At 35.9% G+C, this 20,650-nt stretch overlaps 7 protein-coding genes across 9 annotated transcripts; 4 read left to right on the top strand and 3 right to left on the bottom strand.

Annotated features, from left to right (window-relative positions):
- Positions 1-3,795: 3,795 nt before the first annotated feature.
- LOC18012738 lies at positions 3,796-5,295 on the bottom strand. 2 transcript variants are annotated; one of them, XM_006394270.2, is made up of 5 exons: positions 5,149-5,295; positions 4,686-4,775; positions 4,460-4,577; positions 4,180-4,332; positions 3,796-4,066 (listed from the first exon to the last, which is right to left on the bottom strand). In XM_006394270.2, exons 2-5 carry the CDS (start codon positions 4,691-4,693, stop codon positions 3,923-3,925), a joined length of 423 nt encoding a protein of 140 aa, XP_006394332.1. In that variant the 5' UTR covers positions 4,694-4,775; positions 5,149-5,295; the 3' UTR covers positions 3,796-3,922. The 2 variants fall into 2 exon arrangements, with proteins under 2 accessions (XP_006394332.1, XP_024007410.1); XM_024151642.1 differs by having other exon boundaries at positions 5,153-5,293.
- Positions 5,296-5,957: 662 nt separating this feature from the next.
- On the top strand, positions 5,958-11,809 carry LOC18012706. 2 transcript variants are annotated; one of them, XM_024151594.1, is made up of 9 exons: positions 5,958-6,029; positions 9,369-9,726; positions 10,498-10,531; positions 10,626-10,814; positions 10,897-10,986; positions 11,065-11,130; positions 11,232-11,323; positions 11,409-11,456; positions 11,559-11,809. In XM_024151594.1, the coding sequence occupies exons 1-9, from the start codon at positions 6,023-6,025 to the stop codon at positions 11,674-11,676; spliced, it is 1,002 nt and encodes a 333-aa protein (XP_024007362.1). In that variant the 5' UTR covers positions 5,958-6,022; the 3' UTR covers positions 11,677-11,809. The 2 variants fall into 2 exon arrangements, with proteins under 2 accessions (XP_024007362.1, XP_006394331.1); XM_006394269.2 differs by lacking the exon at positions 5,958-6,029 and having other exon boundaries at positions 8,562-9,726.
- Positions 11,810-12,498: 689 nt separating this feature from the next.
- Positions 12,499-13,874, top strand: LOC18012705 (dihydroneopterin aldolase 2). The gene is made up of 3 exons (XM_006394268.2): positions 12,499-12,581; positions 13,035-13,225; positions 13,565-13,874. Exons 2-3 carry the CDS (start codon positions 13,041-13,043, stop codon positions 13,761-13,763), a joined length of 384 nt encoding a protein of 127 aa, XP_006394330.1. The 5' UTR covers positions 12,499-12,581; positions 13,035-13,040; the 3' UTR covers positions 13,764-13,874.
- A 201-nt stretch (positions 13,875-14,075) lies between these two features.
- On the top strand, positions 14,076-16,146 carry LOC18012924 (protein WHAT'S THIS FACTOR 1 homolog). Its single transcript, XM_006394267.2, has 2 exons — positions 14,076-14,227; positions 14,544-16,146. The coding sequence occupies exon 2, from the start codon at positions 14,579-14,581 to the stop codon at positions 16,055-16,057; it is 1,479 nt and encodes a 492-aa protein (XP_006394329.2). The 5' UTR covers positions 14,076-14,227; positions 14,544-14,578; the 3' UTR covers positions 16,058-16,146.
- LOC18012923 lies at positions 16,067-17,690 on the bottom strand. Its single transcript, XM_006394266.2, has 5 exons — positions 17,540-17,690; positions 17,177-17,281; positions 16,673-16,928; positions 16,480-16,557; positions 16,067-16,346 (listed from the first exon to the last, which is right to left on the bottom strand). Exons 1-5 carry the CDS (start codon positions 17,576-17,578, stop codon positions 16,219-16,221), a joined length of 606 nt encoding a protein of 201 aa, XP_006394328.1. The 5' UTR covers positions 17,579-17,690; the 3' UTR covers positions 16,067-16,218.
- A 124-nt stretch (positions 17,691-17,814) lies between these two features.
- On the top strand, positions 17,815-19,274 carry LOC18012271 (diphthine methyltransferase homolog). Its single transcript, XM_006394265.2, has 2 exons — positions 17,815-18,217; positions 18,422-19,274. Exons 1-2 carry the CDS (start codon positions 17,896-17,898, stop codon positions 19,126-19,128), a joined length of 1,029 nt encoding a protein of 342 aa, XP_006394327.1. The 5' UTR covers positions 17,815-17,895; the 3' UTR covers positions 19,129-19,274.
- Positions 19,275-19,306: 32 nt separating this feature from the next.
- On the bottom strand, positions 19,307-20,596 carry LOC18012270 (glutaredoxin-C1). The gene is made up of 4 exons (XM_006394264.2): positions 20,294-20,596; positions 19,911-19,999; positions 19,730-19,828; positions 19,307-19,618 (listed from the first exon to the last, which is right to left on the bottom strand). The coding sequence occupies exons 1-4, from the start codon at positions 20,395-20,397 to the stop codon at positions 19,533-19,535; spliced, it is 378 nt and encodes a 125-aa protein (XP_006394326.2). The 5' UTR covers positions 20,398-20,596; the 3' UTR covers positions 19,307-19,532.
- Positions 20,597-20,650: the final 54 nt, after the last annotated feature.

The raw sequence follows: 20,650 nt of genomic DNA, 5'->3' as shown, positions 1-20,650 counted from the left end.
TAATTACTCAAAATGTTCTGTTTCCAGTTTTGCGGAATTTGATTATTGAAAAGTTAATACGGCTTGCTTTGGTTGATCATGATAAAAGTTAACACTTTAATTTCGACCTATATTTGTATTATTATAACTGTAATGTCTATAAGTGTATAGATGGAACGTATATACGGATGTGGCGGAGGAAAAAGGAAAGCGTCGGTCGGTGGTTCCTAAATCATCGGACCCACATTCTTTGGTGGGTCCACGTCAACTTGACCAACCATCTTTAATAGTCCAACGGCTATGATTAAACCATAGGGCCCAGATGGATAACGTGAGCCGTTGGATGAGTTCAGAAATAGCGGCTTGATCGTCACACAACAGAGACAAAAGTGAGAGAAGAGAATAATTTTTTTTCGAAGTTTTGGTCTGTGAGTTTTTGTGTTTTGAGACTTACGATAAGAGGAAGTGTTTGAGAACTAAGGTAGGGCCCATTAATTGGGCTCCACTCGCTCGCTCCTCTCAAGCAAAGTATCTATTCTCTTGCCACCTGTCGCTTTTCTTGCTTCTACTACATGTGGCAGTCTGTTTCAAGTTTTATTTTTTTGACTTCCTGAATCATTAGTAAATTATTCAAATAGTTTAATTCCTTTGGATAATTTTTAGTGATTAAGTTACCGAATTAAAAGTTAAAGAGTTTGATCGATGAAAAAGACGAACAAGAGACAAAAGTTGAGGGCTGTAACAGTTTTCTTTTATATATGAAGGGAAATATTTTTAGATTTTCGGTGTATAGCTTTTTGAGATCTTAAAACGCAAATCATATTTTTGAAAGTAATTTTGCATTCAAATTTGACTGAAAAATCTAAAAATATATACCTTGCAACCGGTTAATCTAACCATGCATGTACTCTATAAATATGCTGTTATCAGTGAAAGCCTGAAAGGAATTTTATCTGCGTACAAAAGGAATGAATATCAGTGTTTAAATACCGGAGTCGCCGTAATCTTGATTTTGTTATTTAGTTGAATTTTAAATTATTACACATTACAAAGATTTTCAGCCGAGGGTAGGATAAAACTAGTCTATAATTATTTTTTAAATTGTTACAAGTAAATATAAAATCCACATTTCAAAATTATTTTGTTTACAAAGCTTAGTAGATATAATATAATGCTATAATGCTATATAACAAAATGTTAAAAGTATTTGACGAAGAATTGAAGTATATATTCTCCTTACGAAAGTACTTCCCTTCACCTATCATTGAAGATTAAGAGCTTATTTAAGTTTCTTTGTTTTCTTCTATCTTATGATTTTTCTAATGTATAATAACCTTAGTACCTGTATATAGAGTTTAAAAAAACTTTGAAACTTGCTTGCATACTAATAATACCAAAAATCTTAATAACAACACTTGTGTTGTAGAAATATTTTAAGCGAGTTTTAGATTGTGTATATTTGTGGTGAGATAAATACTATATAGTAACTATACACTTAACGATTCATTAAAACTCAATAATACCAAACCCTTAAAAGGCAAAATACAGCAGACCTAACCTAAGAGGCTAGAGTTTAGGCATTCATGATTATAGAGTTTTAACGAAGTGTAGAACAATCTTTTGATATTTCAAGAAATGGTCAGTGTTTGTGAACAAAAAAAGCACATTCTCAAATATCTTATATTTTAGATCCACATGAATCGTTTAAAATTCTACCATGTATACATATAGTATACGTTTTTTAAGTAAAGTTTTATGTTACAAGTACGACTATAGCGATTTATATTAAAAAGTATAGCCTGTAAATTAATATAGCAAAAAGAAATATACTAGAACTAAATATTTGATGAGTGGTGGGATTTCAAATGAAAATTCCGCCGGAGGCCTACCATTTTATTGCGACACATGTTATGGACTATCATGGATTAATATTAAAATTAAAGTGGACGAAGATTAAGATATATAGAAGACCACGCAATATTGTTGTTTCTTACTTTTGAATTTGACGACTGATTTTAACCTTTATAGATAATTAAAGATCAAGAGAAATGCAAATCTATATTAATCACAATACAGTAAGGAAAATTGCAACATTTTATCTTGTAATGTAAATATGATATGACAGTAAGTTTTGGTATATATATTCCTAGAGTTGTTACGTTCTATTTAACTGGAATAAGAAACAACCTCACATTGAAAGCGAATACAGTCTCATTGATCCTACGTAGTTACATAGATGTTCATACAATCCATTTAAAAGACATTAAATTGTAATAATTTTTAATTATATATGACTCAATGAGCCGAAAATTCAAATAACTTTAAAGGGAAAGCTTCATAACTCTATGAGACAAGTAGGAAGCAGAAGATTGTAAGGATCTAGGGAGAATACTTCATACTTGGTTCACATGGATTTATTTTTTTCAAAGAACAAAACTAAAAGCTAAAAGAGAGAAAGGAAAGAAGAATAAAGGGCATCGAAAATGGTGTGAGAATAAATCACACAAGATAAGCTAAGCGTGACGAAGAAAATTTCTTTGGCACGGTATATATGTATATATTAGTGAGACCCACTTTTCAAAGTTAACAAAGTGTATCTGTCCCGCGTATATTTGTTCCATTTGCATTACTCGTTAACATTTGGCGTTACACGTCATCATCTCATCCATATAACGTCATAAGATATAGTGATATATAGGTTGGCTATGAAGCTGTTATACTGTAAAAGACATCACTCAATCATTTTTAAACATGTTTCTCTAGTTCAATTTAATTTAAAAAGACTAGATTCGTTGAAATCATTCACAAGAACACAAAACGTTCAGCCACGAAACTCGAATCGAATAACATACCAAGAACTATGTTTTATTAACATAGTGTATAAAAAACGAAAATGATAGCATATGATAATGGCTCTACCTTCGTACCAATTTGGTTGAAGTCAAACCAAAATATATCATATCTAATCAGACTGATGAAACGCAATAACTTTCCTTTACAAATATTTCTATCTGAACCAGGATATTAATGAACATAAAAACATTATACTTATATTTTTGGACATATTTCGTAATTGGTTTAACTTCAACATCATGATTCGAATACGTTCAGATATACGAGAATTCTAGTTATGTCAAGAATATGCTTCAAATAAATCATATATACGGATTTTGAATACATGTAATATACCCTATTTATATATTTATCCGTGAAAATGTATGGATATCAATATATCATGTGCTTTCATAAAGGTTGAGATACCTATTTCATGAATGGCAAGTTGTCAAACCCTATATATGCTTATCCAACGAAATTTGAAATAATATTCGAGAAGAAAAGTATTTTAAATAAGTTGTATTACTTTTTTAGTATAATTTGTAGAACATATTCCTCTATGCTTTCCAAATCATGAGATAATGGACCTAATTGTTTGATGATATATGTAAATCTATAGGGTAGTCGTTTGGTGTGGCTTGTTTCCGATTCGTTTTTTATTGGTTTAATTGAGTTTCCTTAAAACTGTATATAATTATAGAAAATTAATTTGTCATTCGATACGTTTAGTGCAATTTCAATTTAACTTTTTCAGTAAATTGAATGTGAACTTAAACATTGACTTAAGGACAAAGTACCAAGCTTACACAACAAAGGTTTCCACGTTACCCAAATCTGATGCCATTACTACCCACACAGGCACATATAATCTTTTTGTTGTTTATTTTTTATTACGTCGATATGGAAACGGAAATAAACGATTCAGCTAAAAAGCCTAAAACTAAAAGAAAGCATAATTACCGTAAATGAGTGCGAAGGTAATGGATCTTGTAATTCCATTCATATAATTTCTCACCATTAAATGGGGTTTTTACAAACAAGAAAGAAAATTCTATATGTGTTCTTCACTAAAGATATTAACTCAAAAGAAAGAAAAAAAAAACTGCAGTTACGATTGTTCGCCGTTCTCTGTTTCCTCTTCTTCATTATTACCTTTAGGAGTTTCCAGTGAAGGAAGAGGCGGTAGCAAATCCTGCACGAGCTCTAGGATCCCATCTGAGTCGATTTCCCGATTATCGGGCGTCTCTATGATCTACAAACGTCGCAATCAACAACAAAAAAAGGGTTAAAGACAGCATGTTAGAGAAACTAAAATGTGATGATAGATACGTTGATGAGATTTGGTAAAAAGAAGATAGCACAAACCGGCATCAGTTCAACAATAGAAGATGGCCTGAGATTGATGATATTGAGAATCTCAGCTTTCCAGACTTTGAAAGCTTTGCACTTGTCGGCGAATTCGTTAACGCTCTCTCGAGTTTGAGTGCAAGCAGCAGTCTCCACCAAGTAATCATAGACCTGAAAGAAGATCATTATAATGAACAAAAAAAAAAGCATTAAACTTTCACTAAAATCCCTGTTAATTAAAGCTTAAAAGTAATCAAATCAACAGAGAAGAAGAGAGTTTTCAGGGCAACAAGAAGACCTTGTATTCTGATTTAGCAATTGGAGCTATAACTCTTGTAGTATCCCTTGATGCACCTCTCGAGTTTAGGAAGTCAAGCACCTCGAAATTTGTAAGCGTACCTGCGTTTTCCTTTACTCTGCAATACCCATGTCGGATTTTTTTTATTACATAACAGAGAAAGATTCAAGCTAAAAAAAACAAGAAATGGAAGATGGATCATGAAATATATAAAAAAAGGACATACATTTTCATCTTCCAACCAGAATGGGAAGAGAACGCTAGGGCTATGTAGATGCAGAGGCTTCGAATTCAGAGGGGAAGAGAAGTTCTGTTCCTGAAAATTCAATGCCAACATCAACACCAAAGGATTATTATTCCCAAAATCAAAACATCTCAGTAGTCAGTAATTACAAAAACGACACATTTTACAACTAATACCAGCTACCATCTAATATAATGAAAACGCAATCATATATAGCCATAGTCGTCACTTTGCATATTCGATGACGCGGTTATGAATCAAAGCTTTAGGTGAAACCCTAAGAGACCCATTAGCAGATAGACAACGCAGAGCTTTTTGAGTAAATACGACCGAGCAGATATCTCAATTCCACTGTCGGAAATCTCAAATGAACCTCGGATTATAACTCCCGACATCGGAGAGGCCGAAGAAGAGCTGAGAATGTCTGAGAATAAAACGAAATTACCTACTATTTGATTAGATGTAATCGAGCAGAAGAGCTACGTTCTTGTCTTCTGGAGATCGAAGAAGAAGCTCGTCGAAACCTCGCATCGTATCAGTACCTAAACGGTATCGTTCTTAATAAAAGTAAAACCCTAACCGCAGACGACGTAAATTTTTTTTTTTAAGTAAACGGAAAAGAAAAAAAAACTTATGTTGGGCCAATAACAACATCCTTGTGCTATTCCTTCCAGGGCTATCTCTTCATCTTCGTGAGCTTCAAGCCCAAATACTTATCCCCGTATTTTTTTACATCTATCTAAGTTAACTCACTACTATGCAAACCACTTTGATCATTGTTTGTTTAACGTTTGCATATTTTTGAAAATGTGAAGGAGTTGTTTTTGTTTCAACGTCATTGGCATTTTCAAAATATTTTGAACTTTTTATTATTAGAAATTTAGATGTATGTAATTGTAAGATATATGAATTTGAATTCAACTTTTAAAAAATAATATTGTATGCGGCGTCTCGATGGCAAAAAACATATACACTAATATAGACAGAAACTCCCATTTCCTTAGAATTTGCTAAGAAAATGAAAGGAATTAGGACACATGATTCTTGCTTTGGAGAACAAAAGCACTTGAAACATGCAAGCTAAGCTAACTAACTGCCTTTTGTTAACCCAAATCTGGCAAGGCTCCTCTCATTGCTTTTAAAGCTCCTCATGCTTTCCACCCTTCCTTAAATCTCACTTACATATATTTATTTGATTTTTTCGTACACATTTCAATTTTATTGTTTGTTATTTAAACATCATCTTTTTGGTTTGTTTCAACATTTTTTCTTTCTTTCTTTTGGCTCTCTGTTTAATTTGCAAGAAAAATTGTGCACCCATGAAAGGTACCAATCTCTTCCCCTTATTCTTTCTGTAAATTTCTTACTTTGAAAATTTTCTCATGGCATTTTCACTCTGAACCTAGTTAATGCGATATTGTTTTCACAATACAATTACCAAAATCGCTACCTATCTCTTTTTTTTAAAACTGAAATTGACATAGAGTTAAAGACAAACCATTCCTGTTTATTTTTTGGGATGAAAAAAATTAATGTTTGAAATTAAAACTGTGAAAGAAACCTTGTGAGTTTGGTCATTAGTTAATAGATACAAAAGATGAAAAAAGTGGTAGAACTGTGTTGTCGATTTGGAAATGGAATGTAGTAGTAACGTGAAGAGAACAGCAGTTTTAGTTGCAGCCGCGTTTACTTAGCGGCCAAGACGCGTCGCTGTCTTCTCTTGCACGCTCTTTTTTGCTCTGTTTGTGACAGCTGTCTGTCTGTCACACATGAATCCTCTTCAAGCTACGTGACCGACCTGTAGCCCTCACCTATTAATTATTGTGTAATAATATAAAATGACAATATAAATATTATTCACTCGCTTCGCTAATAACCAAATATATGTAGGGACTCTTTTTTTTTTTTTTTTTTGGCATTATAGGGACTCTTAACCAATCGAAAACATCGAAGATTCTAATTTCAAGAAACTGTTTTTGGAGTTCAAATAAAATTTAGTAGACAAAAATATCAAATCATAGGAACTTTATTTTTGTAAATTTCTTTAGTTAATTAACCTTTTCCGGTTAAACTTAAATTAGGAATTTGGAAGTGTTTATCTTGTATGACAAATGTAAGAAAAATCCAAAAAAACGAAGAAAAAATAAGACTGCCGACAGAAATTGTTCCCTCACAACTCACACAAACTTTACAAAAAACTGTTTTTTTTTTTCTTGGTCTTTCGCTAATCGTTACAGATCAATTTGATTTAACTGGGAAAAGTTTGCTTTAACAAAGCCATGAAAGCCGCTATTTATTAGATTCTTAAAAGAGGTGCAAAAGATTTGATGAATTTGGTTAACTGACTCGATGCTTCATGAATGATACACATATTTGGTGAATGTAGTAGTAGTCATTATTCATTACATACTAAATATCATGTTTTTGAATAGAAATTTTAGGCGTAACTTGCATTGGCTGTTGTATGACAATTGACAAGAGACAAAAGTCTTAAACCATTAGGCATCAAAATCTTTTGGAATTACCAATTAGCATTTCCCTATGTATATACTATTAAAAAAAACATTTAAGCTTTTTTTCTCGTTTGTTGGAGTTACCAATAAGCATTCCCTATGATGACCCATTAAAAAATACAACCGTCGTTTATTCTTTTGGTAAAATATAATCGTACTTGTTTCTTATGTATATTTTTTTTCTATCGTATTCAACAAGCCATGCATTATCATCAACAAGAAAATCTAAACAAGTAAAAACCCCACCAGAAATAATTGCCGACGTTACGTATTTCCAACAAAAGAATTCCCTCAAACAAAATAGACATCTTTCACTTTCCAATTTGTTGTGCATATAAATGATACTTACATCATCCCTGTTAATCAAATATTTTGCAGGATTTTTTCTTTGTTTGTAAATATTATCGAACTGAATAATCATAGCCACTTGTTTTAACTGAGTTCCAATTTTACTCATTTTTTTTTGTTAGACAGATAAAATTGCTGTCCTGTTCTATAAACAATAGTGTATTGATAAAGAGTATACTAGGTAAATATATTTGGTTGCCCCAACAGCATTTTATCCAAAATTAGTCACATTATAATTAATACTAATTTGATTCACTTTTCAACTTATTGATCTGGTGTTTATATATTTCGCATAAACTACATGAATCACGCTAAGTACAGTAGCCACATTTACTTCAACCGTTTCCCATCACCGGTAAAAACCTACACCACGTGATCCATTGTCACTAACTTGCCATTCAAGTTTCAAACCCAAAACATTTGTTCTCAAACATATAGAAGTTAGAATGTACAAATTTCTTGAAAGCATTTATTATCGAATTTCTGAAGAATGAGAATGGCCCCACACTCTGGTCTTTGCATGTATCTCTGAAACCTCATCTAAAGTCTTCGGTTTGGGTTTGTATGGGTCCCATTCTCTCACGCAGTCTCTGCCTTTGACCAAAAGCAACCTATCATTACATTTTTTCTTATAACTAAAAAAATAGCCACAACAAAAGCTGTATTCGTCATTAATTTCTCATTGTCACTGATAAATTAAAATCGTCACGGTTCATAATTCTTCAGAAAGCTCCCAAATATATCATTTCTAATTTATGTGACTCCTCCTCTTATAGAATCTCCCAGTTTATACGTATATATACAAAATTACAAATGCATGTATTGTGTCTATATGTATACGTAACATATAAAATACATGTGCATTATAGAATGAAAGAGAAAGGACACATAAACAATGCGTACGTTCCAATGTCTGTTTGAGAGTCCTTAACTTTTTATACGCTTTTTTGGGTATTTGCAAAAAGATTGAGACTCCACATAGAGATGCTGATATTTTATTTATATCTTTATAGATTCTCCATCCATTGCTCATATATAGACTATAATTTACTTTTATTCAGTTATTATTTACATGAGAATATATATAAATGACAATGCATTATGCATCAATTTGACTATCTGAGTATATGCCAAAACGAAATTTAAAATTATCTTCCTTTCAAGACATAAATCCTCACCCGATTTCCTCGAATCCATTAAACAGGGAAAAACTATGCTACATTGTTTATGCATTATTTATTTATGTATAGTTGATAAATTTGAGCATTGAACTATTCTCTCTCTTAAAATACTTGTCTTTCCTAAAGCAAAGAAGCAAAGAATCGTGTCCTCTTACACATTCACAGGCTTTTTGCATTTTTTTGCAAGGATCATTTCTTTTCTTGGCTTCGAATTCAGCTCCCTCTTCTTCTTCTTTATTTACTTTCTTTCTCACTTTTCTTTATTTAAATATTTTGATTTCTTTCAAATCTGATCAGATAGATGGTTTCTTCTTCTTTATGTGCAACTGTGCAAGAGAACACATGGTTTTAAAAGCTTCGAATCTCTCCCTTTGCTTCATCAATTATCTTTAATCACCTCATGACTCAAGATTTCAAATTCCCTAAATCTTGTTTTTAAATTTCTTTCTATTTATTCTAGACACATCTAATTGAATCCTAATCAATCCACAGTGTCTCTACTCTGTTTTTTTTTTCGTCAACGTTGAAACAAAAACTTTATCTCTTCTGTATGAAAGATTGAAACTTTATCAAAATGGCTTCATCATCATCATCATCATTATTGCCACCAACTTCATATACAGAGCTAAAAGATGCTTGGCATCCATCGACAACAACAGTGGACACAACAGAATCAAGCTACTGGTTTAACTGGAGGGTTATGATATGCTGCATATGGATGGCTATAGCGATGGTGGTCACTGCTTTTCTTATATTCAAGTACGAAGGCTTTCGTCGGAAACGAAGCGGAGACGGTGGCGACGGAGGAGAGAAAGAGTGGTCGGGAAATGTGTACGAAGATGAGACTTGGAGGCCTTGTCTCCGCAATATTCACCCAGCTTGGCTTCTTGCTTTTCGAGTTGTTGCTTTCTTCGTTCTTCTCATTATGCTGATCGTTATTGGCCTTGTTGATGGACCTACCATCTTCTACTACTATACACAGTAAGCTCTCTCTCTCTCTCTCTCTCTCTCTCTCTCTCTCTCTCTCGGTAAGAGTTAGAATGAGACTTTCTTGATTTTGATTTCTTGAGGTTTTGAAAATAATCGATACTTTTCTTGAATTGTTTTGGGGGTTAATAGAGATTTCCGTGATTGACAAATAGAGAGGCAAAGATGTGAGCTTCTTGTAGATTGAAGTTTTTGGGGGTGATTAAAGATTTTGCAGATTGATTTCTGTTTGGGCTTTAGAAAAAAAAAATCTTGTGGGAAAGCAATTTTTTCGCAGGTCTACACAAAGCATTGAGGCAATAATGTGACTTTTTTTTTTATGAAGATTTCTTGTAGGGTTTTGGAAAGAAAATCGAAATTTTATTGAATTGTTTTGTGGTAAAAATGAAGATATTTTAGTTTCACAAGCATAGAGACAAAGAATTTCTGCAGCTTCACATGCATAGAGGCAAGAATGTGACATTCTTGATAACGAGTCCGAATGTGACATTCTTCATTCAAGACTCGTAATTAAGAATGTCCGAATGTGACATTCTTGAATGAAGAAAACAAATTTGAAAGCTTTCTTGAATCATTTAGTGAGGCTAGAATGTGAAATTCTTGATTAAAAGATTTCTAGTGGGTTTTAGAAAGAAAAAATTGAGAGGGAAAGAACTGGTTTTAAATCCAATCTGACTATAAATACAAAAACAATATCTCTGTTTTTTGTTTTTTTTGTCCCTAATTGTATTTTCCTTTTCTTCTGGTGTCTTTTGTTTTGTGCAGGTGGACTTTTGCACTGATCACTCTCTACTTCGGAGTAATGTTCTGTTTCAAAATCTAATTACTTAATTTGCTTATAACTTGTAGCAACATTGCTCAAGTTTCTTATATTTATTGATATCTTTATACAGCTAGGCTCGCTTCTTTCGCTGCACGGATGCTACCAATACAACAAAAGAGCGGCTGGTGATAGAGTAGATAGCATTGAAGCCATAGCCATAGACTCAGAGAGGAAAGGCTCTGATAATACTCTTCAACAGAGTCAATACTCTAGTAATCCAGCTGGTTTTTGGGGCTATGTTTTCCAGATAATCTTTCAGGTAATTAAGATCAAAATCCATAACCACTCGAAATAGTAATATCAAAATTTATGAGTTGTTGATTGTATATCGCGTAAAACAGATGAATGCAGGTGCAGTTTTGCTTACTGACTGTGTCTTCTGGTTCATCATTGTTCCTTTCCTTGAGATCCATGATTATAGCCTCAATGTTGTAAGTAACTTAACGATCCATAGTAGATTTGGATTCAGTCTATTCATATAATAAACTATATAATGATCAATATTGCAGCTGGTGATCAACATGCACTCTCTTAACGCTATTTTTCTGCTTGGTGATGCTGCCTTGAATTCTTTGGTAAGTCTCAGATTATCCTCTGAATCTTTCTCCGAAAATTGAATAGGTATGTTTAACTCCTAAATTAATTGACATTCAATGTTTTTGGATTTTCGTTGCAGAGCTTTCCATGCTTCAGAATTGCTTACTTCTTCTTCTGGACAATAGCTTATGTCATATTCCAATGGACCCTCCACTCCTTGATCCATATATGGTAAACAAAATTATACTGAATTTTTCTTTCTACTGTAACTATTCTTAATTTTTGACAGTAATCACTCCTTACTGTTTATTAATAGGTGGCCTTACCCATTCCTGGACTTAGCATCACACTATGCTCCTCTATGGTAACTTCCTTATTATTATTATTTTTTTATTTTCCCATTGTTTCGTTGTAAATATATGGCTGTTGACATATTATTAAAATGATTGGGGATTTTGGTTTACAGGTATTTCTCAGTTGCAGTGATGCATTTGCCTTGCTATGGAGCATTTGCCTTGTTGGTGAAGCTAAAACATAGGCTTCTTCAGAGATGGTTTCCTGAGTCTTACCAAAGTCCTCGGTAGTAGCCTGCAACACAAGCAATCATGTTTGTTTGGAAGATTTTTTAGTAGAAAGATGGATTTTTGAAAGATAAATTAAGAAAGGAAAAAAAAAAGAGTTGTGGAGCAATCAAAACTCATGCTTATAAATATAATTAATTCTTTGGTCATATCATATAGCCATATAGGTGTATGGATCATTCTATATATTTATCTACGTAGGTGCAAGTTCCATTACTATACAACCTTTGCTCATATCATAAAGGTTGATCGGGAATTGCATACAACCGCTAATACCATGATTATACATAATCAATCCATACCATAGCACTGGAACATCGATCTAAACCCAAAAACCGATAGAAAGAATCTCTAAAGTGAAAGTTGAGAGAGCTTCTTCGAACACTGCTACCCAAAGAGAAACATCGTGATGCGTGTTTTGATTGGTGTACACACGATGACACGATGCGCATGAAAGAAACAATCAATGACTTAAACTGTAGGTAATTAACAAGACAATTGAGTGGGATTTAATTTATAACGCTGTGTCGTAACGAGAAGTCGAGAATGAATTAATGAGTTTTATTTTTACTGAAATTTATCGGATCGAGTAAACTTGGCGGTAATCATTCCCGTTAAACAAAAACCTTCACACCGGGCTGAGAACAAAAAAATTAAGCTTCAATTTAGGTTATTTTATTCTTTTGATCGGTTAATTAGGCCTCTTGTATTAAATAATAACCAAAAAAAATTACACTAGTTAGATTTGGGCTTGAAATGGCCCAAACCCAAAACATTAGAAATGTTATCGATGAAAGTTGGCGGAAGCTAGTTAGACATGAGCCTACACAGTAGTGAGTTGGTCGTCGTTTTCGTCAACGTTTGTTCTTCTTCATCTCTCTGCGCCGCTTTCTCGCTCTCGCAATCTCGTAAGCTTCTTCGAATTCTCTTCTTAGTTCATTGATAATCCTAAGTGTTCTAGTTATACTGAAGAAACTTGACCTAGATTAGTCCAAAGTCATAATAAAACCCTGAATGGTCGCGCCCTGACGACGAAATTCAGCTTGCAGTATATTGAATTGAATGCTCGCATCCTTAGGAATATAAGTGTTGATAAAAAGATTATATATTACAAAGAATCTCTTGATGAGTAATTTTTTTTGTAGACAACAACTCCTTTAGGTCCAGCTAGTCTGGAATTTTTGTAGTGTCTCTTGAAAGTCTTTGTGAGTTATGTTTTTTTTTTTTTGCCTAAACAAGTAATCGAAGATAATCCTGCGGTTTTATAGTCACTTTCGTATTTAGCATTCGTCTTTTTTGTTCAAAGCCTCTAAGCTTGTATCATGACTTCAACAGCTGATAAAGCGTTTTCTTTTAAACAGAACCATATGGAGATGATTGGGGACAAACTGATACTGAGAGGGTTGAAATTTTACGGTTTCCATGGAGCGATCCCTGAAGAGAAGACGCTGGGGCAGATGTTTATGCTTGACATTGATGCATGGATGAGTCTCAAAAAGGCCGGTGAATCAGACAACTTAGCAGATTCAGTCAGCTATGTCGACATTTACAAGTTAGTTTTTTTTTACCAATGTCAACAGAATTTGCTAGAGACAGCAAAAAAATGATAAGTTTTCCTGAACAACATAGTTGACCCCATCCGAAAATGAATAGGTTTGCTTATATAGCCTGAAAGTTAACTAGGATTTCACATTCAGTACCATCACCTTCCAACACTATTGTGGCACTGAACGATGCATCAAAGATCAATGTTGATGTTACTGTATAATATGGAAATGATCCTCTGAAATGGAAGATTTGGAAAAGGTTGTGATAGGAGTGAGTCAATGACCAATATTCGCGTATGCTGTACCTCCGCGTGAAACTGTATCATGATTTGTTTTAATTTCAGCTTGGCAAAGGAAGTTGTAGAAGGGTCATCAAGGAACCTTCTCGAGGCAGTAGCAGAACTCGTAGCTTCCAAAACTCTCAAGACATTCCCTCAGATAACAGCTGTTCAGGTGAAGCTATGGAAGCCTAATGTTCCGCTTATTCGTAGCACTATCGATTGCTTGGGGGTCGAGATTTTCAGAAACCGCGCAACTCATTGAATAACACTAACGAATCATTTGTATCTCAATTCCGTTATTTCAGTTGTATCCTTGGAATGTTCAAATTCATATCCAGAAGCTTGAAACTTGTGAAAAGCTTTTTTTTTTTTAACATCTCTATCAGAAAGCTAAATAGAGAGTAACTGGGGAATTGATTTCTGAAAATATTGTGTCTTTTTGTTTATTTTATATGTAAGGGTCATTTTTGAACAAAAAGCAAACATAAGGACTTCTACTGCAAAATACAGAAACATTGTTCAGAAACTTCGAATCTTGTCCAGATTCTTTTGAAGAGTTATAGAGGGAGAGAAAGAGAGAGAACACAACACGTGATAAGAAAATTCGAAGTTGCAGAAATTTTAAGTCATATAGTCGGCTTTTGCTTTGAGCAAAGACAAACTGTTTACTCTTTTAACTTTTGTCTTGGAAGGTTCATCTTACTATTTCTCTGCAATTACCAAAAGGTAAAAAACTAACTAAAAAATATTACACACTAATCTCTCGGCTCTTACCATGTGTGATTGTTTTGTCGATTCTGCCATGGCAAGTTTAGCGCTTGAGCTATCTCATCTATTTATGGTTGCGCACCATGTGTTTGAATAAATGCCTAAGAGACTAGAGAGCTGCTTGTTTCTGAGTCTCGTACTTTCTAATGTTTTTGGTAGATTTTTGGTCAATTTGTTTTTTTCCTTTTCTTAATGTTTTCGTATTAATTGCTTACTTTTCAGATACATTAGTCCGGTATTAAAAAGCTCTTATCCCTACTTCGATTTTTTTCAGGATCAAGGAAAATGATTTTCTGAGAGATTCGGCGGATGATGGCGCTTACTCAAGTGGTTCCTTCCTCTCCAGAAAAGCTCTTCTTTTTCTCTTGCTTTCTCCACCCATCAAGTCCTCTGGAGATTCGCAGATGTAACCTAAGTACTAGAACCAGTTCCAAGAAACTCGGAAGTCTGTCTCTGAACATCTCATGTTCAACTCACAAGATTGTCCGGAGTCCATCTTTGGACAGGCATGTGGTGAAGCAGAACAGAGTTCGGTTTGTGCAGAAGTTGAAAACTTTACTTCTCTCTAAACCAAAGCATTACATACCAATTCAAATCCTCTACAAATGCCGATCCTACCTCTCCATCGAAAATCCTCGGACAATCCTCCCCATGATCCGTCGTTATCCCACAATTTTCCAACTGTTTACAACACCAACACCCCATTTGCCTATGAATGCCACCAAACCGTTATCTCAACTCTGTGTCCGTATGACACCGGCTGCATCGTCCCTTGCGATGCAAGAACTGAATCTCAAGTCGGAAATTGCTGATAAATTGGCTACTAAGCTCCAGAAGCTGCTCATGCTGTCATCTCACCGCAGGTTGCTTTTGTCTAAACTGGTTCACATCGGCCCGGATTTTGGCTTCCCTCCTAATTTCAGGTCCCGGCTCTGCAATGACTATCCTGAAAAGTTCAAGACTGTGGATACTTCCTATGGAAGAGCGCTAGAGCTTGTCTCGTGGGATCCCGAATTGGCGAACCCAATGCCATCTCCTCAAGTTGATAGGGGTTTGATTGTTGATCGTCCTTTGAAGTTCAAGCGTCTGAGTCTCCGGAAAGGTTTAAACTTGAAGAGGAGACACCAAGATTACTTGATCAAATTCAAAGAATCACCTGATGTTTGTCCTTACAATACGTCATCTGACTGTCTGGCGAACGAGTCAACTGAGGCGGAGAAGCGAGCGTGCGCAGTTGTAAGAGAAGTGTTGGGATTAACGGTCGAGAAAAGGACTTTAATTGACCATTTGACACATTTCAGGAAGGAGTTTGCATTACCAAACAAACTAAGGGCATTGATAGTGAGACATCCAGAGCAATTCTATGTGAGTCTAAAAGGCACGAGAGACTCTGTGTTTCTCGTCGAAGCTTACAATGACAATGGTGATCTTCTGGAGAAAGATGAGACATTGGAGATAAGAGAACGTTTGATAGATCTTGTTCAAGAAGGAAAGAGAATTAGACGTGAACGGAGAAGAAAAGGCGCCATTCTTGGCGATCAGAGCATGGAGGAGTTTGGACACGAGGATAATAGTGATGGTGACATCAGTGATCCAGATGGTGAATATGAGGATGGGTTTGAGAATTTGTTTGATTCAGAAGTTTCAGGTGTGGAATACCATTTCGATGAAGAAGATGATGACGAGGCGCTGGTTAGTGATGAAAGTGTAGAGTATTGGAGTAGAAAACTTTCTTCTTCTTCTAGTATTAGCAGTGATGAAGGAAAGAGTATTGTTGAATCATGGTGATGGAAAATGTTAAGAGTAGAAACCCATCAACGTTTTATATTGTATACTCAGAAAACAATTACACAATAGCATGATGTTTATGTTCGTAATCTTATTCCCGTTGGGCTTTAGACAAGATCCAGAAGTGAATTTAGCGTACAAAACTGTCTGTGTGCCCTTTCTTATTTTCTCAACTGTTGTTCGAGTCTCTCAATAGCTGCACCAACACCACTCGTGACCTCGCCATGGTGGCTCGTATCTTCTTTGTTGCGTTCATTTGCTTTCTCCATGAGCTTAAGTTGTAACCAACCTGTCGAAATGATACAGTTTGCACTTAGTTTTAAGCCAATTTCAAAGCTCCCTCAGTCTCTCTCTCTCTCTCTCTCTCCTCTCATATGGTAAAAACTTGTGAGAAATGTTAATGCAAGATACAAAGTAATTACCAAGAGGGAAGCAGACTGTAGCTCCAAGAACTGAACCGAGCATCACATTCCGCGCGCGCCAAGCAAGTGACCCCGGCACTACCACATTTTGATTAGAGATAAAGATATGTTAGGACACGCAAAAGTATACATTTTGCATCTAATAAGCCATAAATCCAAAAGAGGATGCAGAGAGTGTGGTATGTATCAGTACTGATTAGGCCAAATACTGCAGCTGTAGCTGAACCAGCTCCTACGACATTGAACACATCATGAACTCCTCGCGTCTCAGCTAAAAAGTTTTGAAGACTAAAGAATGAGGCGGTGAACATTCCAAGGCGCATCCCTCCAATGAGAGAGCCACGAGTTACTCGGGTGAATCTTTTCTCCATTGCATCTCGCATCAATCTGTGTTGTTCTCGCTTATCCTGTGTACTACCCATCTTCAACATCACTTCTGCATCCTTGCTCTGTTTCAAACCACAGACACTAATTTCAGAATTGGAGATAGATTCATCAAAAGTCATAAACTTTGATGTCTAATGGGTTCAGTTCAAACAGAAGTCAATAATTTACTAGCATACACACAGATAGTGGAACCAAAACAAAAACCTCAAGGAAATTTGTACGTTTAGGCTTTAGATGAGACTAAATCATGAAGAGTATCCATAGAAAATGCATCTAAAGGAACATCCTTTGTAATTGAATGTAAACATACCACAGAAGCAGAAGCCTCTTTGCTCCCTCCATAGAGCATTCCAGCAAAAATCCCAACAACAGTTGCTGTTCCCCAGTTGGGATTTCCAGCTAATCTTGACGAATTCTGTTCCATGTAACAACAGAAATCAAACCTCAACCAAACTATAGACAATTTCATCAAATCCCTTATATGATCTAGAGTCTTAAATGACAATAAAAAAACAACGACTCGTCAAGGCCTTAACTCTAGTAAGCAACGAAAATCGAAAAGGAAAAGAAATCTCAATTAAGTGATCCCGATTCAAATGATATATTCTACGCATTTGAACAATGACTAATTTGTAGCTTTTGAAAGCGTAGAGAGAGAAAATAAAAATCTCACGCCTGGGATAGTTTCTTCGACTTTTTCTACAGCTTCCATAGATCAAACTGTATTGTCTTCACAGCAATAAAGATGAATTTCCGATCTCCCTCTCCGCCGCAATCGCTTTCTCCTTCAGTCCTTCTACAGTCCGGTAAAAGACGACCAGAACAGTTTCATTAATCGTCGGCGATAAATCTTAACCGGATTAATTTTCCCCTAACCGGATGAATTCGTTTTACCCATCGGTATAAACCAATTTGATTTTGGCTCTGCATACGACGTCGTTCCATCGTCTTCCTTTTCGCCTTATTCCTCTGCTTTGTTGTTTAGCCGCCGGGAAAATCGGTTCAGGCCAGCAGAGATAGATAGTAGCCATGGACGCAGCACATTGCTATCTGGAAGGAAACGCCGACGCCGTGGAATTTTGCACTCATGAACCTTACACGAACTTGCTTGCAGCTTCTACTTACACACTCCAAGAAGGAGATTTACCCTCTCGATCCGGGTCTGTGTATCTATTTGATGTCGGAGATGCGGAAGATGTTGGCTTAAATCTTCTCCAGAAAATTGACACCGCCGGAGTTTTCGATATCCGGTGGAGTCGCGGTGGAGACGGAGGCGGAAGCGTGGCGCTTGCTCAGGCTGATGCTGATGGATGCTTGAGAGTTTACAAGATAGATGAGACTCAAGAAAAAGGTAAGGTCTTTTTGATATTTGCTTGGAGCTTCCCTGATTCAAGTCGCTCAGTAACTAAGTGAAACAAAATTGGAACTTTAGCACAATGCAATTGTTAAAATCTCTGAAGGAAACAATCTGTTTGTTTGTTGTTAAGATGCATCTAAGTTTTGTTTTGTTTCAGCTTGTTGGCAGTCTGAGTAAAGTTTTATCCTTGAAACACAGGTAACTCTCTAAGAGAGGTCTCTGGTGAAAAAATCAGCTCAGCAATGTGTCTTTGCTTGGATTGGAATCCATCTTCAACATCAACTGTAGTGGGTCTATCAGATGGCTCTGCTTCAGTTGTTTCATTCACTGGTTCTAATCTGGAAACAGTCCAAGAATGGAAAGGGCACGATTTTGAGCTTTGGACGGCCTCGTTTGATCTCAACAATCCTAGTTTGGTCTATACTGGATCAGATGATTGCAAGTTCAGCTGTTGGGATATCAGAGATTGTCCGGCAAACAATCGGGTTTTTCAGAATTCCAAAGTTCATACAATGGGTGTTTGCTGTATTTCCCCAAGTCCAAGTGATCCCTATTCTATCTTCACTGGAAGTTATGATGAAACCCTAAGAGTTTGGGACACGAGGTCTGTTTCAAGACCTGTGAACGAAACATCATTGTCTCTAGGTGGAGGAGTGTGGAGAATCAAGCACCATCCTTCTCTGAGCGGTGTTGTTTTGGCAGCTTGTATGCACAACGGTTTTGCTGTAGCAAAGGTTAGTGATGGGAAAGGTGAAGTAATGGAGACTTATAATAAGCATGAATCTCTTGCTTATGGAGCAGATTGGAACAGAGGGAAAGATCAGAAGCGAAGCGTTGTTGCAACTTGCTCGTTCTATGATCGGCTTCTTCGGTTATGGATGCCGGAAACAGCATTTGAGCTCTGAGGTTCCTGGATCCTTTTTATTGTTGCCTAGATTGTTGAATTTCAAATTGCAATTTTTTTCAATAAGAGCTTCATGATTGGGTTTTGGTTAAATCAGCACATTAGACCTTAATTTACAGAGTTAGCCGCTCCAGTAGAATGTCAATTTCATAGTCAAAACTCTTGCTGTAACAGGTAACAACACAAAGCAATGCCCAGTGGTTCAACAGAAATAAACTCCAGCAGTTTTTACTCAAATCGGTTTCCCATTAACCAAATCCCAGCATGAACAGCACACTTTAATATTTGTGTAAAACAGAGTTAACAACGACAAGGATCTTTCTTTATTTGGTTACTTGACAATATAAACATAACACTCTTCTTCACACTTCCTTTGTCTTTTAAGACACCGGTTTCAGAGTTCCATCAAAGCTGAGCAGAGTTATTGGCGATAGCACCAGCTTCATTAAGGAGAGGCACAAGCTTGCCTTGCTTGTTACTCTCCATCACACCTGTAAACAAAAAAAAGAAGCAAAACCCAAATGATCAATTACTCCCTCGAGAGTAGGATTTGACCTGATTCTCATCAAAGGTGGAGAGAGCTTATATAGTATTTCTCTTACTATCGCATCCACCGATATGTTTTTCTTTGATGAAGACGTTTGGAACAGTGCTCTGCCCAGTCCACTCTGACAAAGCTGATTGGATCTCACCTCCATCGCCTATGAAAGATTGTAAATTTCGTATCAAGATAATTCAAATGTCGTTAGACAAGTATTGAGTTGTTAGGATATGGTTTCTTACTCATCTCATCGAGCTCAAATACTTTGAAACTTGCTCCTAGCTGTGTAAGCAACTGCTTCACCCTCTGGCAATAGCCACAGTAGGTCTTGCTGCGAAGAAAAAGGAACATAGTTCAAAGCTAAGACTTTACACTTGACGAGTAACCTTAAGACCGACTCAAAAGGTCTTTTACATTCAACGGAAACCCAAAAACAGGATATGACATAAGATGATCCAAAGGCGTCTCCGCGTCAAATGGAAGCAAAATCTCCAAAACATGGCTTCACCCAGTCGGTAAAGACTCAAGCTTTCGATAAATCAAAACCTCAGAGACAGTAACATCTCGACTCTACCAATGACTAGGAACATATGTTCACAAGACGCGAGATTTCAACGCTTATAACCTGAAGACAACGACAGGGTACGAGGAGACGATCTCTTTGACCTTGTTCATCACCACCTCCATCTCTTCCTTGTTCAATCGGTTTCCACTGAACATAGAACCCATTTCCTCTCTGACCGAAAGAGTAGTATATATCTTTGATAGGATCAAGCAGAAATCGGACACCGCAACACCTACAGATGTCTTTCGCTCGAGTTTCGTGCAACTCTTGACTTTTGCTGGCAAAACCAGGGATTGATCGAAATTCAATACTGTTTGACCCCAGAAACAAATCTTTACCAATACTTTTGTTTTATTCGATTTTATCTTCTTCTCAATAGTCATTTATGAGCTGATTTATCCGGTTTGGTTTGGGGAC

This window comes from Eutrema salsugineum, unplaced genomic scaffold, assembly GCF_000478725.1.
Source record: "Eutrema salsugineum unplaced genomic scaffold, Eutsalg1_0 scaffold_6, whole genome shotgun sequence".
Taxonomy (NCBI): Eukaryota; Viridiplantae; Streptophyta; class Magnoliopsida; order Brassicales; family Brassicaceae; genus Eutrema; species Eutrema salsugineum.
The sequence above is the reverse complement of the archived record's forward strand: the minus strand, read 5'-3'. Positions and strand labels throughout refer to the sequence as shown.

What these genes read in the sequence shown, in the direction of transcription:
- LOC18012738 (XM_006394270.2), bottom strand. An exon ending in TTGCTAAATCAGAATACAAG is followed by an intron (nt 4,333 to 4,459) that starts GTCTTCTTGTTG and finishes ATCTTCTTTCAG; the next exon opens with GTCTATGATTACTTGGTGGA. An exon ending in CTATTGTTGAACTGATGCCG is followed by an intron (nt 4,067 to 4,179) that starts GTTTGTGCTATC and finishes CGACGTTTGTAG; the next exon opens with ATCATAGAGACGCCCGATAA.
- LOC18012706 (XM_006394269.2), top strand. Translation starts at nt 9,320, where the DNA reads ATGGCTTCATCATCATCATCATCATTATTGCCACCAACTTCATATACA. An exon ending in TGATCACTCTCTACTTCGGA is followed by an intron (nt 10,532 to 10,625) that starts GTAATGTTCTGT and finishes ATCTTTATACAG; the next exon opens with CTAGGCTCGCTTCTTTCGCT. An exon ending in CACTCCTTGATCCATATATG is followed by an intron (nt 11,324 to 11,408) that starts GTAAACAAAATT and finishes GTTTATTAATAG; the next exon opens with GTGGCCTTACCCATTCCTGG.
- LOC18012705 (XM_006394268.2), top strand. Translation starts at nt 13,041, where the DNA reads ATGGAGATGATTGGGGACAAACTGATACTGAGAGGGTTGAAATTTTAC. An exon ending in AGCTATGTCGACATTTACAA is followed by an intron (nt 13,226 to 13,564) that starts GTTAGTTTTTTT and finishes TTTTAATTTCAG; the next exon opens with CTTGGCAAAGGAAGTTGTAG.
- LOC18012924 (XM_006394267.2), top strand. Translation starts at nt 14,579, where the DNA reads ATGATGGCGCTTACTCAAGTGGTTCCTTCCTCTCCAGAAAAGCTCTTC.
- LOC18012923 (XM_006394266.2), bottom strand. Translation starts at nt 17,578, where the DNA reads ATGGAAGCTGTAGAAAAAGTCGAAGAAACTATCCCAGGC. An exon ending in TCGAAGAAACTATCCCAGGC is followed by an intron (nt 17,282 to 17,539) that starts GTGAGATTTTTA and finishes TACATGGAACAG; the next exon opens with AATTCGTCAAGATTAGCTGG. An exon ending in AAGAGGCTTCTGCTTCTGTG is followed by an intron (nt 16,929 to 17,176) that starts GTATGTTTACAT and finishes GGTTTGAAACAG; the next exon opens with AGCAAGGATGCAGAAGTGAT.
- LOC18012271 (XM_006394265.2), top strand. Translation starts at nt 17,896, where the DNA reads ATGGACGCAGCACATTGCTATCTGGAAGGAAACGCCGACGCCGTGGAA. An exon ending in AGATGAGACTCAAGAAAAAG is followed by an intron (nt 18,218 to 18,421) that starts GTAAGGTCTTTT and finishes CTTGAAACACAG; the next exon opens with GTAACTCTCTAAGAGAGGTC.
- LOC18012270 (XM_006394264.2), bottom strand. Translation starts at nt 20,397, where the DNA reads ATGGGTTCTATGTTCAGTGGAAACCGATTGAACAAGGAAGAGATGGAG. An exon ending in TACCCTGTCGTTGTCTTCAG is followed by an intron (nt 20,000 to 20,293) that starts GTTATAAGCGTT and finishes TTTTCTTCGCAG; the next exon opens with CAAGACCTACTGTGGCTATT. An exon ending in ACATATCGGTGGATGCGATA is followed by an intron (nt 19,619 to 19,729) that starts GTAAGAGAAATA and finishes TTTTGTTTACAG; the next exon opens with GTGTGATGGAGAGTAACAAG.